The 14,996-nt window shown below is 46.4% G+C and overlaps 1 protein-coding gene across 1 annotated transcript in view; it reads left to right on the top strand.

The window, feature by feature from the left end:
• CEP135 (centrosomal protein 135) overlaps positions 1-14,996 on the top strand; it is a 375,473-nt gene that overhangs the window by 345,321 nt on the left and 15,156 nt on the right. Inside the window, exon 25 of the mRNA XM_078678164.1 lies at positions 11,328-11,483. Coding sequence (XP_078534290.1) covers positions 11,328-11,483 — 156 coding nt within the window. The remainder of the gene's footprint in view (positions 1-11,327; positions 11,484-14,996) is intronic.

Genomic DNA, 14,996 nt, shown 5'->3' with positions numbered 1-14,996 from the left:
AGCCTCGCCTAAATTATATCTCAGCAGGAACTCACGAAGAAACATCCAGGAGACCCTGTTGAATGCTTTTTCAGCATCTAGTGTAACCGCAGCTGTTTCTAAGTTCGCTGATTTGGCTCTCTCAGTGATGTGGCATAGGAGGTGAGTGTTATCATTCGACAGTCTACTCTTCATGAATCCCCCTAGTGTTCGGTCAATCAAGCGTGGTAGTAGTAGGTCGAGTCTCTTATAGAGAGTATTTTGTCATAGATCTCTGCGTCCAAGTTAATTAAGGAGATTGGTCTGTAATTTTTCACCAGAAACTGATGCTTGCCGTCTTTTGGAATTACCACAATTGTGGCTTCACTGGATGTGCCAGATATGGCATCCGATTCAGCAAAATGGTGGAAAAAGGCTAATACAGTAGGTGCAAGGATAGAGGTGAAGGTTTATAAAAGGTAGATTTATGTGGCTTTAGTTATTTAATAAAAAAATACAATTGATGGACAGAATGCAGAACAATGTCACACATTCACCCCAATACAGACCCGATAGCACCCAGCTCTTGCTGCATCATGTCTGTAATTCAGAAAAGGGAACGCGGTTTGCGTCCCTAGCTGATGCACAGCAAAAGTGAGAAGAAACTCTTCGTGAATTCTCCCAATTTTTCAAATTTGTCCCAAGTAATCCATGTTTAATCCGATGATTTTATAACCTTTAAGTGCTCCATATTTTTCAACTTTGATATTATTCACTCCAGAGACAGCGAGATGATGTGATAAGAAATGTTTTAATATGCATCTTCAAATGTCTTATGTTGCAAGAAGCTTAAACATAAACACGTGCGTTCAACATTCCTTCGACCACGCCACAATAAAACCCAATGCATTTCGAACTGTCCATTAGTTCTTCGTCAGGGGTACTGTAATAAATTTAGAAAAAGGCCAAGTCAAAAAATATATCTAAGCACGCTGCAATTTCACAAATAACAAAGAATGCTAATTCAAATTACATAAACATCACCTCACCCTCCCGTGCGAAGCATCAAGTCAGATAACCGTGAAAAGCTCAAAATCGGTCTAACACGAGACCATGTTACCCAAAAGCCGTTTGTTGCATTTAATCCTCCCGTTTATACATGACAAGAATCCAAGATTAAATATCAGTGTAGTACTCTCCCCTCTCCCCTTGCTGTTTTAACATTAATGCCACTAGACAATACGTCTTTATTACCTTGCTCTCGAGGTTGGTGGCTTCTACTACATGTCTTCAATCTTGTGAGCCAACACCCTAAACGGTGTCGATACCAGTTGTAACCCTCCCATCTTGCTTGTTATTTAACCCTCCCTTCGCGCTATTACTCAATCGGTCCTTAATTGACACCTTGTGATGTGTTGCATATGCCTTAATTAGGCTAAACAAAAACTACCAACCCACAATGCACTAATCCGGTGATTGCAAATCTTAAGTGCCGGAATCCCAAAGCATAATAAAATGTTACTGGTGTAAAATATACGCTCGTGTGAAAACTATGATACTGTAATACATAACTCATGATAACAGTCTCTCATAAGTCATAATAAAATAGACACAATATAAACGTAGGCCAATTTGATGACATCTTGGCTTCAGCGTCGAGTTCACACAATGTGATGCTGTCTCTTCAGTGAAAATCTTTAAATATTCCAATGTTTCTCATGTTGTTTCAACAGGTGGGGTGCAAAACCGCATTTAGGACAAGAAAAATAGTGATTAACTAAGCAAGAATAGCGTATGCACACCTTCCCTTTCAAGGATTTTTAATAGGTTCTGCTGTGACTGCAGGTTAACGATACAGAAAAGGGGGTGGTGATGAACAGAGTGTCTGAATTAATCAGACCACTCTTACCCAGTCCAAAGATCAGGGCTTGATCCATCACCGTTATTTATCTCACTGCCCCATCCCAGCTCAGAACCTGGCTATATGCAAATTAGTCTGTCCCTGGCCCAGTGCATCATGGGAACAGGGCAGACCAAACTACCAAGCCAATTCTTCACCAGAAAGGAGACAAGCTACCGGGGACCGGTTTCTGGCATTTCAGCCTCTTCGGCCCGGCTTGCTTGAATCCTGATGGAGCAGTGAGAAAGGGACTCATGTCTGAGTATACCCTGCCACACCTATAGTGGCCAAAAACGATACAGAAAAGGGGGTGGTGATGAACAGAGTGTCTGAATTAAGCAGACCACTCTTACCCAGTCCAAAGATCAGGGCTTGATCCATCACCGTTATTTATCTCACTGCCCCATCCCAGCTCAGAACCTGGCTATATGCAAATTAGTCTGTCCCTGGCCCAGTGCATCATGGGAACAGGGCAGACCAAACTACCAAGCCAATTCTTCACCAGAAAGGAGACAAGCTACCGGGGACCGGTTTCTGGCATTTCAGCCTCTTCGGCCCGGCTTGCTTGAATCCTGATGGAGCAGTGAGAAAGGGACTCATGTCTGAGTATACCCTGCCACACCTATAGTGGCCAAAAACGATACAGAAAAGGGGGTGGTGATGAACAGAGTGTCTGAATTAAGCAGACCCCTCTTACCCAGTCCAAAGATCAGGGCTTGATCCATCACCGTTATTTATCTCACTGCCCCATCCCAGCTCAGAACCTGGCTATATGCAAATTAGTCTGTCCCTGGCCCAGTGCATCATGGGAACAGGGCAGACCAAACTACCAAGCCAATTCTTCACCAGAAAGGAGACAAGCTACCGGGGACCGGTTTCTGGCATTTCAGCCTCTTCGGCCCGGCTTGCTTGAATCCTGATGGAGCAGTGAGAAAGGGACTCATGTCTGAGTATACCCTGCCACACCTATAGTGGCCAAAAACGATACAGAAAAGGGGGTGGTGATGAACAGAGTGTCTGAATTAAGCAGACCACTCTTACCCAGTCCAAAGATCAGGGCTTGATCCATCACCGTTATTTATCTCACTGCCCCATCCCAGCTCAGAACCTGGCTATATGCAAATTAGTCTGTCCCTGGTGACTGCAGGTTAAAGCGTGCGATCAGCGCTGTGCTCGTCCACACACAGCAATTAAACTAATTCAGAAAAGGGAACGCGGTTTGCGTCCCTAGCTGATGCACAGCAAAAGTGAGAAGAAACTCTTCGTGAATTCTCCCAATTTTTCAAATTTGTCCCAAGTAATCCATGTTTAATCCGATGATTTTATAACCTTTAAGTGCTCCATATTTTTCAACTTTGATATTATTCACTCCAGAGACAGCGAGATGATGTGATAAGAAATGTTTTAATATGCATCTTCAAATGTCTTATGTTGCAAGAAGCTTAAACATAAACACGTGCGTTCAACATTCCTTCGACCACGCCACAATAAAACCCAATGCATTTCGAACTGTCCATTAGTTCTTCGTCAGGGGTACTGTAATAAATTTAGAAAAAGGCCACGTCAAAAAATATATCTAAGCACGCTGCAATTTCACAAATAACAAAGAATGCTAATTCAAATTACATAAACATCACCTCACCCTCCCGTGCGAAGCATCAAGTCAGATAACCGTGAAAAGCTCAAAATCGGTCTAACACGAGACCATGTTACCCAAAAGCCGTTTGTTGCATTTAATCCTCCCGTTTATACATGACAAGAATCCAAGATTAAATATCAGTGTAGTACTCTCCCGTCTCCCCTTGCTGTTTTAACATTAATGCCACTAGACAATACGTCTTTATTACCTTGCTCTCGAGGTCGGTGGCTTCTACTACATGTCTTCAATCTTGTGAGCCAACACCCTAAACGGTGTCGATACCAGTTGTAACCCTCCCATCTTGCTTGTTATTTAACCCTCCCTTCGCGCTATTACTCAATCGGTCCTTAATTGACACCTTGTGATGTGTTGCATATGCCTTAATTAGGCTAAACAAAAACTACCAACCCACAATGCACTAATCCGGTGATTGCAAATCTTAAGTGCCGGAATCCCAAAGCATAATAAAATGTTACTGGTGTAAAATATACGCTCGTGTGAAAACTATGATACTGTAATACATAACTCATGATAACAGTCTCTCATAAGTCATAATAAAATAGACACAATATAAACGTAGGCCAATTTGATGACATCTTGGCTTCAGCGTCGAGTTCACACAATGTGATGCTGTCTCTTCAGTGAAAATCTTTAAATATTCCAATGTTTGTCATGTTATATTGTGTCTATTTTATTATGACTTATGAGAGACTGTTATCATGAGTTATGTATTACAGTATCATAGTTTTCACACGAGCGTATATTTTACACCAGTAACATTTTATTATGCTTTGGGATTCCGGCACTTAAGATTTGCAATCACCGGATTAGTGCATTGTGGGTTGGTAGTTTTTGTTTAGCCTAATTAAGGCATAGGCAACACATCACAAGGTGTCAATTAAGGACCGATTGAGTAATAGCGCGAAGGGAGGGTTAAATAACAAGCAAGATGGGAGGGTTACAACTGGTATCGACACCGTTTAGGGTGTTGGCTCACAAGATTGAAGACATGTAGTAGAAGCCACCGACCTCGAGAGCAAGGTAATAAAGACGTATTGTCTAGTGGCATTAATGTTAAAACAGCAAGGGGAGAGGGGAGAGTACTACACTGATATTTAATCTTGGATTCTTGTCATGTATAAACGGGAGGATTAAATGCAACAAACGGCTTTTGGGTAACATGGTCTCGTGTTAGACCGATTTTGAGCTTTTCACGGTTATCTGACTTGATGCTTCGCACGGGAGGGTGAGGTGATGTTTATGTAATTTGAATTAGCATTCTTTGTTATTTGTGAAATTGCAGCGTGCTTAGATATATTTTTTGACGTGGCCTTTTTCTAAATTTATTACAGTACCCCTGACGAAGAACTAATGGACAGTTCGAAATGCATTGGGTTTTATTTTGTTCTTGGTCGAAGGAATGTTGAACGCACGTGTTTATGTTTAAGCTTCTTGCAACATAAGACATTTGAAGATGCATATTAAAACATTTCTTATCACATCATCTCGCTGTCTCTGGAGTGAATAATATCAAAGTTGAAAAATATGGAGCACTTAAAGGTTATAAAATCATCGGATTAAACATGGATTACTTGGGACAAATTTGAAAAATTGGGAGAATTCACGAAGAGTTTCTTCTCACTTTTGCTGTGCATCAGCTAGGGACGCAAACCGCGTTCCCTTTTCTGAATTAGTTTAATTGCTGTGTGTGGACGAGCACAGCGCTGATCGCACGCTTTAACCTGCAGTCACAGCAGAACCTATTAACAATCCTTGAAAGGGAAGGTGTGCATACGCTATTCTTGCTTAGTTATGCATCATGTCTGTCAAGTTTGATGGATTTTGCCAGATTGTGCACCTCGCTAGTTTTTTAAGTATCATGTCCATGGTGCTGTTCACTTCTGTCTTCCCTTTGATGGGTGAATCAGGAAGTGGTGGGTCCACCTTGGAGCGCTTATTGCCTGGTTTGGACTCTTTGTGAGCCATAGCTTTGCCAGGGGTGGACGATTCAAGTTGCTCGCCAGGTTTGCATACTGTGTAGCTGGGACGCTGATGTCAGGTTGCAGCTATATTGTAAGTGAGGGTAGCATGTGCGTAGGGTGCAGCATAGAGCAGGGGTAAAGGACCCAGACTTTATCGCTAGTGCTGGGTGGAAGATTCCTTGAGGTGTTGCACCTCCGAACCGAAAGGGCTCTGCGCACTGAGAGACATAGAGCACGGATTGCTGTGGGCGAACATGCTAGATTCAGAATTGGAACTTCTCCCTGCTTGACACAGCCAGAGCCTTAACCACGGGGGGTCTCCAGAAGACTAATCAGAGTTGGCTGGGCTTGAAGAAGCAGAGGCACCAGAGTCAGCAGGGCCAGCAAGGCTTGAAAAGGGGTGCTCTTTGGATGACAGACTCAGAGCTACAGGTCCCCAGGGGCTCCGGCACTCACCCAGTACAGTCAGCGATCAATCAGATAATGCTTAATTATTCCTATAAGTGGTGGTTTACACGGTGGTAGCCCCTCACTGCAACACTAGCCATATTTCTCTTACACTGCAATTATTTGGGTTGTGTTTAACTGCAGCCTATATCGTATTAATAATTTCTGCTCCTTAAATATGGATAACTGTAGTAGTTGCACTGTAAGTGTCAGCCGAGATTTCTCGATGCTTCAGTGTGCCTCATGGTTGGCCGCCATCTTAAGGTCAGGCAGAGCAGTGGTGGGCTTCACAGGAATTATCAAAGGGGACAAGCTTCAATCCACACACTCTAGTCGCCAGCTGATGGGCATCGGGCAATCACTCAGGATAGTGAAGGGGATGATCAGAATTGCTTACTTGAATGGTGTGGCACATCTTGCACCCGCATTGCACCTGGTCTGCTCCGGGACAGCGGCCTTTTTGCCATTTGTCACTCGGATTGCACACGGAGATCGGCCCTCAGGGAGTGAAAAAGGACAGAAAGCGCAAAAGATTACACTGAATATTACACCTCCTAGATATCTGCGATATTCCGATGCATGGAGCTACCACTCCTTCGACGTGAATGTGGCTGCAAGTTGCATTAGGCTGCTGTTGTCGACCGCGGTGGCGTAGCTAAGCTGACATTCACTGAGCTGAGCAAGCCACACCCCTAACATATCTTAGAGTTAGTCTTGGAGTCAGTGATCACATTCACTGAAAAAGTAGATTTTTAATAAAAACTCGAACAAGAGTAGATCAGTGATCTGGCAAAACTCATGGGGAAGAGATTTAAGATCCTAGGAGTTGCTGTGGAAAATGTATATGAAGATGATGGATTTCACACCACAGGATTTCACATATTTATCAATTGGGACATCTCACAATTCGTAGTTTAGCGCAGCATTACCATGCTACTATTTTTTTTCAGTCAGTATTCTGTGACTGGAGAGAGTCTCCCTTCTGAAGTACTGTGTGAGGTTTATGTACTTCTTTCCTCCTCTCCCATTCATTCCCAAGTTCAGATAGATTATTGTTGCAGTATAATGCGCATTAAGGCCAATCGGATTTGGATTTATTATCTATTATCTGTAGCCAATGATTATGGAGGCGTTTCATCTAGAGGAAAGGTATACCTTTGTATTATTTTGCTGATTTGCTGAGCTCAATATTTTAGCATGCCGACTGATAACATTGCTGCGATGCTTGTGCTTAGTGAAATGGGAATCGGGTTTCAATGAATTAACACATAACTTTGTTTTTATGTCTGGTGTTTTACAGAGCAGTTGTCAAACAGATCCATTGCTAACAATATACGTAGAGTTGGCTTTGGGTGTGTCCCTTACAACCATTGGCTTTCTTTGCATAGCTTCTTTCAGCCATTGACTAGCAACTAAGGGAGCGTTCATTTCGCATATTGTTATTGGTTATTTCGGTATTTCCCTATATCTGCTTTCCTGTGTTTGCATTGAACTGCATGGGGAATTTCTTCCACCATTGTATCTGTCTCTGACTGCTCCTGCTAGCTCCCTCGTGTGTGTCTCGCTATATGCATTTGTATTTTGAACCCAGACATATTTTACTTTGCCAGTGCTTGTTATATTTTGGCGTAATAGCACACAAAAACCTTCTAGGACAATGAATTTTACTTATCTAAAGATGGTCCCCTAAGCAGGAAATAGCTGGATCAATCACAAATCTTTTTCTTGTCGAAAGAGTGCACTGCATTGCCAGTTGCTGTGAACATGGGACATGTACTTGATCGACTCAAATTCTGGCTTCATCGGATGCAAGGAGCTAAACGCCACAAGTGTTCTACAACCGTGCACTTCACTGCCTGTTTACAACTGTCTATATAGAAATATTCAGCTACTTTTGTGGGGATTTTGCTTGTGTTGACATGGCTGAGTTCGATCTGCAGCCTGAGCGATAACGTGTGCCTCGAGCAGTGGGAGTGCATCTCTTGTTGCTGAGCCACTGAGGTCAAACGACTCAGGGTGGCAGCTTTATACATGTTGCTACATTTTGGTATGCATGTGTGTCGCTGCGGTCAGGGAACAAAAGGTCCCATCAATGGAGTTTTTAATTAAACCATGACATCCCCGCCTACTTCATTGTTCCGTCCAGATAGGATTAAGACCCCGAAATATTTAGGCAGTCAATGTTACATTGCCAGACTAATGTGGCCACATGTTGTCCTAGGTATGAACGTTGTGGCGGCAGACGTTCAGCTGCACTTTTTCTTCTTTTTTAAAGAATGCCAAATATGACTAGTTCCTTGCGAAGGAAAGCAGGAATGGAGCTTTTGAGTATGTTTAGTGATCTATCAGTCACTGTGTGGGGACAGTTTTCACCTTGACCTACTATCACTATGATGGCACTTGCTTGTTCACAAAATTCTAAAGAAAACGTAGCACGTTACTTCCAGCTCCATGTGCAAAAACTTTGTAACTTGAGCTTTTAGTATTAATCTTATAGTGTAAAGACAAAAGTTTGAGTGCCAGCCACCCCACTGCGCCGTGTTCCCTTTGATCCTGACATTACCACCCATTCATCATCTTTTAGGTCCAGTTTGAGAAGCCCCTAATTCGAAGGCACACATCTAGTGCTCCCTTGGGCACCTTTGTGTAACCCAGGACAGCAGAAAAACCTTTTCAAGTAGGGGGGGGGGGGGGGGCAGAGACATTTGCTTGGCTTCCTCATGACCCAGCAACATAAGGCTCTGGGCAGGTGGCAGTGTCTTGTTTTTGACCCAGGGCTGATACCTTCTGCCCATAAGGTAAACTAAGTCCAGTGATCTCTAGTAACAGCGATTGTTTTGAGTTTCTATATTACTTTCATGAATGGCAATATTTGCAATATTATCTAGATAGCTTTTGCAATAATTATTTTCAACATTGCAAAAGGTGGGGAATGGCGTCTGATCACATACACCTTTAAATGCATCTGTAAGGGTTACCCTTAGATGATCACAAGCACTCATGTTCGTGCTCAGGAAAAAGAATAATACCACAACATACACATAAATCATAAAGTACCCCACAGATAGCTAAACTTTCTAAAGTTGAATCTAAATTTACCATTTTTTTTCCTGATGGTGCCTTTACACATGGGTAGAGCAACATCTTGCGCCATATATTTTGCCAGCCACACATCAGACTACAGATTCATAGGCGTTCTTCCATGTGTGTATAAAAACGTTTTGTCACTGGACATTTATGATGCAAGCCCTACGCAGGCACGAACTGGGGGCGACCTATCTGACATGGGTGGCTCTTCTATACACGAACAGCAGGGCCCGAGTGAAGGTGGGCCACTGACTCTCGGGCGATTGGCCTATACAGTGGGGGACTCGACAGGGTTGCCTCCTGTCCCCGCGGATTTTCGCCACAGTCATTGAACCACTGGACAAATAATACGCCATAGAAATGAAGACGTCGGTATAATGGTGGGAAGCAAACAGGAGGTCATCTCACTATATGCGGATGATATAATACCGACATTGAAGAATGCAATGGACACGGCGCGATACACAACACATTAGCAGAAGTCAGGGTACACTCTGGGTTTCGTCTGAATGTGGACAAGTCAGCTCTTTACCCAGTGCAGGTGACAGTGCCTTCGGAGACGACCTTAGCCAACATAAAGGTACAGACACCACCTGTTAATACCTAGGTAACTACCTGAGCTCGGACATGACTGAGACCTAAGCCTCAAAATAACTCCTAGGCAGGCTAATGGTTGTGAATCTCGATGTCCCTTATGGGTCTATCTAGCCATCAGCAAGATGGTAATAATATCCAGGGTGCTTTATGTGCTACAGCACATGCCGTTGCACATCCATGAGTCTTGCTTTCTAAGCTAAATGAGTTACTTTGACAGTTGTATTGGAAAACAGGAGGGCACTGATTAGCCTGGGTGTTTCGCAACCTCCATGGGGTAGCGGACGACTTCAGGCTTTGAACTTCAAGGTATATTATTGGGCAGCTAATTCATGATACCATAGTTTCAGGAAGGGAACACTGACCCTTTTTGCAGTAATGCTGGCCCAATTAATCCTGCCTTGGAAACTTCTGGCTCTACCATTGGCAACACGCAAGTACAGATACATACACTGTTAAACATGTGGGAACTAACAACACAGTTAAACAATTAGGTACACGTTTACATGGAGCTGTTGATTCTCCTGGTGCACTGGCTTAAGTCCCACAACACCAATGTTCCTAAGGCTAAGGGGGAAGCATGGTGGCCCAAAATGCCTAGGAGACCTATGTGCAGTCAGCAGGAGGCAGGGGTATGCAGACTTGAACACCCAATGGGATGTTGTGAGCAGCTGCTTCCTCACGCACACTGGCTTGACAGCGGCTATACGAAAGGCATGGACCAGACACACGTGACCTAAACCAGACATTGCCAGGCATGGGTGAGCTCATAAGCTTTTCTCACACCGGTATGCCATTCTCGTACCACGCGCTGCCTCTACTATTTCAATATTGAAAATAAAATGGGTGGGAGATATGGGTGAGGAACTGAATGAGCAGGTTTAGGCTTCTGTGCTGGGCACTTAAAGGAGGGTGACTCATAACGCACGGTTAAAATGTAAACTATATTAGTGTGTACTAGACACACGGATTATATCACACCACAATGGCTGCACAGATTAGACCCGACCGAGTATGAACAGTGCCCCAGATGCCTGTCAACCCCAGGGACTTATATTCCTATGTGTGGTGGACAAGCTTGGCTGTGGGGGGTTTCTAGAGAGAAGTGCTTCAGGTGTTGGGGGTCCTGACCGAACTAGCACTGACGCCTACAGTGCAGCTGTGCCTCCTGGGACTGGTGACCCGATCTAAATACGTAGAAAAGTTAGTAGTACTGGGTTTAGCCATAGCAAAGACGTGTATAGCACTAAGATGGATGACTACCAGATCACCCTCCAAAAAACCATGGCTGTGGGAACTGGCGCTATGGGGGCGAGCGGAGTGTGGGGCAAGGCACAGATTGTTATACACAGGACTGATCAGGGGGGGCAGAATGGAGTGGGGTATGGTGGGGATCCCTTTACAGCAAGAAATGGAGGAACCAGTGGTGGAGAATGGAACGTACCCTGGAGATGAGTGACAAGTGAATACAATGGAAAGATGCAGGGGGGGAGGGTGTTTGCGGGCGTTAGCGCCACCATGTGCACTACATACAGTTTTAATAAAGCTGCTTTTAGCTCTCAGCCGAATATGTTTGCAAAGTAATGCCTCCCTCTCTGGATGTGTGGGGGCTTGCAGGAAGGGATGGGGAGCTGTTATTGTTTTTTCTATGTGTTTATGTTTGATTCCAAAATCGATAAAATAAATATGAGAGATAAAAAATGTTTTGTCATTTTGATAGAGAGCGAGCCGTGCAGGAGTTGCGTCGACATGGCCTCTCCACATCCTCGGTACGGACGTCATCGCCTCTAAGTTCAACATTAAAATCCCCCTCGATGTCTCCAGATCGCTCAATCTTAAGGTCCGTGGATAGAGGAACAGATAAATCGGGAGAAAAGTAAGTCATGTTAGTGTTTACGTTTAATGATTCAGATTCACAGATCATTTGTTCAAGTGCATGGCTTAATCCAAAATCGTATTATTGTATGCAGGTCACTCAAATGTAATATCGGCTGCTCTGTCAATCAATCATTTTTGTAAAGTGCACTACATACCCGCGAGGGTCTCAAGTTGTTGGGGGGGAGCGCTACTGATCGAACAGCCAGGTCTTGAGTATCCTCCTGAAGGTCAGCAGGTCTTGGGTCTGTCGTAGGCTCAGTGGGAGGGTGTTCCATGTCTTGGCGGCAAGGTGGGAGAAGGATCTCCCAACGGTGGTTGTTCTTCGGATGCGCGGGACGGTGGCGAGTGGGATGTCGGCGGATCATAGCTGGTGGTTGGGGATGTAGAAGGAGAGCCGTCTGTTGAGGTAGGCTGGGCCGATCTTGTGGAGTGCCTTGTGTGCATGGGTGAGGAGCTTGAAGGATATCCTCTTGTTGACGGGGAGCCAGTGCAGGTTTCTCAGATGGGGGGGTGATGTGGCCGTGGCGTGGTACGTCGAGGATCAGTCGTGCAGAGGCGATTTGAATGTGTTGTAGTCGTTAGATGAGTTTGGTTGGGGCTCCCGCGTAGAGGGTGTTTCCGTTGTCGAGTCTGCTGCTGACGAGGGCCTGGGTGACTGTCTTTCTTGTATCTGTCGGGATCCATCTGTAGATCTTGCGGAGCATGCGGAGGGTGTTGAAACAGGAGGAGGAGACGGCGTTGACTTGCTTGGTCATTGAGAGTGTTGAGTCGTGGATGATTCCCAGGTTGTGTGCGTGGTCGGTGGGTGTCGGGGCTGCCCCCAGTGCCGTCAGCCACCAGGAGTCGTCCCAGGCTGAAGGGTTGGAGCCGAGGATGAGGACCTCCGACTTTTCCGAGTTCAGCTTCAGACGACTGGTCTTCATCCAATCGGCGATGGCCTTCATTCCTTCGTGGAGGTTGGCTTTGGCGGTGATGGGGTCCTTGGTGAGGGAGAGGATCAGCTGAGTGTCGTTGTCGTAGGAGATTATGTTGAGGTCGTGCTGTCGGGCTATGGGTGCGAGCGGGGCCATGTAAATGTTGAACAGTGATGTGCTGAGGGAGGATTCCTGGGCTACGCCGCAGATGATCTCAGAGGCTTTGGAACGGAATGGGGGGAGGTGGACGCTCTGGGTTCTGCCGGAGAGGAAGGAGGTGGTCCAATCCAGAGCCATGTCTCGGATCCCTGTGGCATGGAGGCGTGCGCGTAGTGTGCGGTGGCAGACGGTGTCGAAGAGGGGTCTAGGAGGATGAGTGCTGCGGTCTCGCCGTTGTCCAGCAGGGTCCTGATGTCATCGGTGGCGGCGATGAGGGCAGTCTCGGTGCTGTGGTTGCTACGGAACTCTGACTGGGAAGGGTCCAGGATTCTGTTTTCTTCGAGGTATCGGGTTAGCTGTCGACCGTTTTCTCGATGACCTTGGCCGGAAAGGAGAGCAGAGAGATGGGCCGGAAGTTCTTGAGGTCTCTTGGGTCAGCCTTAGGTTTTTTGAGTAGGGCGTTGATCTCGGCGTGTTTCCAGATCTCTGGGAAGGTCGCTTCTCGAGGGAGAGATTGATGACATTGCGCAGGTGGGGTACGATGGAGCGGCTTACTCTGTTGAAGACGTGGTGCGGGCATGGGTCTGATGGAGAGCCGGAGTGGATTGTGCGCATGGTCTTGATGGTGTCATCGATGCTCACGCTGGCCCTGGCTAGCAGGGAGTTGTGGTCGATGGTGTGCAGAGGGTCTTTTGTCTTGCTGTCTGTTGGGGCTGTGTGGGTGTTGAAGCTGTCATGGATGTCTGCTATCTTGCGGTGGAAGAAGGTGGCGAGGGAGTTGCACAGGGCTTGCGACGGCAGGATGTCGTTGGTGTTGGAGCTGGGGTTGGAGAGTTCCTTCATGATGTTGAAGAGCTCCTTGCTATTGTGTGCATTGTTGTTGAGGCGGTCTTTGAAGGAGGTCCTCTTGGCCTCCCTGATGAGGTGGTGGTGGTTGCGGATGACGTCCTTGTCTGCTGCGTGGCTGTCTGGAGTTTGTTCACTGTGCCATTTCTTCTCTAGTTTCCGGCATGCTTGCTTGGAGGCTAGGAGTTCTGGGGTGAACCAGCTGGCCCTCTTGCTGGTGTCTCGGGGAGTCCTCGATCCTGAGGCTGTGGGCAGCGTCGTCGGTGTTGGAGGGTTCAGTGGGTGGGCTGAGAGCGAGGTTTGCGTTTAGTTGGTCTTCGGTGATTTTGCTCCAGCAGCGGCGCGGGATCTGTTGGGTGCGGTGGTGTGTGGTGGGCTTCTGGAAGGCGAAGTGGATGCTGCGGTGGTCGGTCCAAAGGAGTTTGGTGGTGTGGCTGACGGATACGTGCAGGCTTGAGGAGAATACGGGGTTGAGCGTGTGGCCGGCGGAGTGGGTGGGCGTTGTGACGAGTTCCTTCAGTCCGAGGTTGGCAAGGTTATCGATCAGGGTTGTGGAGTTGTTGTTGTTGTTGTTCTCAAGGTGAAAGTAAAGGTCTCCGAGGAGGATGTAGTCGATGGAGGTCAGGGCATGCGTGCTGATCAAGCCAGCGATGGAGTTACTGAACTGGGGGCAGGGTCCGGGGGGTCGGTAGATGAGGGTGCCTCTGAGGGTGGAGTTAGGGTCTGGGTGGATCTGGAAATGCATGTGTTTGGCGGTGCTGAGCGTGTCGTCGGTGCTAGTCGAGACCCTGATGCTGTTCTTGTGGACAATGGCGATTCCTCCTTCCACTCCATTGGTGCGGACTCTGCGGGTGATCTTGTAGCTGTCTGGGATGGCTATGGCGGGTGCATAGGAGTTGTTAAACCAGGTCTCTGTCAGGAAGGCGACGTCTGGGGATGTTGTGTCGAGCAGGTCCCAGAGTTTGACCGCATGCTTGTGTGCGGAGCGAGTGTTTAGTAGTATGCATCGGAGGTGGTTGGGGTCTTTCTTGGCGGGTGGTTTGTCGGCTCTGAGGCTGGTGTAGCTGCAGTTCCGGCAGGTGAAGGGGCCGTTTGTGCGTTTCGGGGGCGGCCTGTAACAGAACACTTAGATTTTGAAGGTTCTCATTGAGTGCTTGTGCCACATGAACTTGCTTCTGTTTCTATAGCTGCATGTATCTGTACGAGTGACTGCTTCGTTACTTTTGCACAATAAATCCTACATACAATGCCTTCTTGAGATGCCTCTAACCATGGCTGTGCTGAACCCATCCTCAGCAGGCATTTCTGTGTTCACATCTTTTTATTAAAGACATAGTGCCAAGCAAAGTATGACCTAGTGCTCACAAGGATAAGTGAGTAACTCAAATAACCCAACAAACTTAACAGCAGGAGTACATATTATCTAAACAATTTCAATTACACGCCACTCACGGCCAATATCCTCCAAGGATTGTCGCAATAGCTAGAAGGCACACAGAGATAGCCAATGCAAACAACAAGATCTCCTCAGGACTATTGACTCCCACCTGAATATTCCCTCCCGAAAGCGTACTCCTGTCCAACGACAGCAG

This window comes from Lissotriton helveticus, chromosome 2_2 (genome assembly GCF_964261635.1).
Source record: "Lissotriton helveticus chromosome 2_2, aLisHel1.1, whole genome shotgun sequence".
Classification (NCBI taxonomy): Eukaryota; Metazoa; Chordata; class Amphibia; order Caudata; family Salamandridae; genus Lissotriton; species Lissotriton helveticus.
Note: the sequence above shows the minus strand (reverse complement) of the source record. Positions and strands in the feature narration are given on the sequence as shown.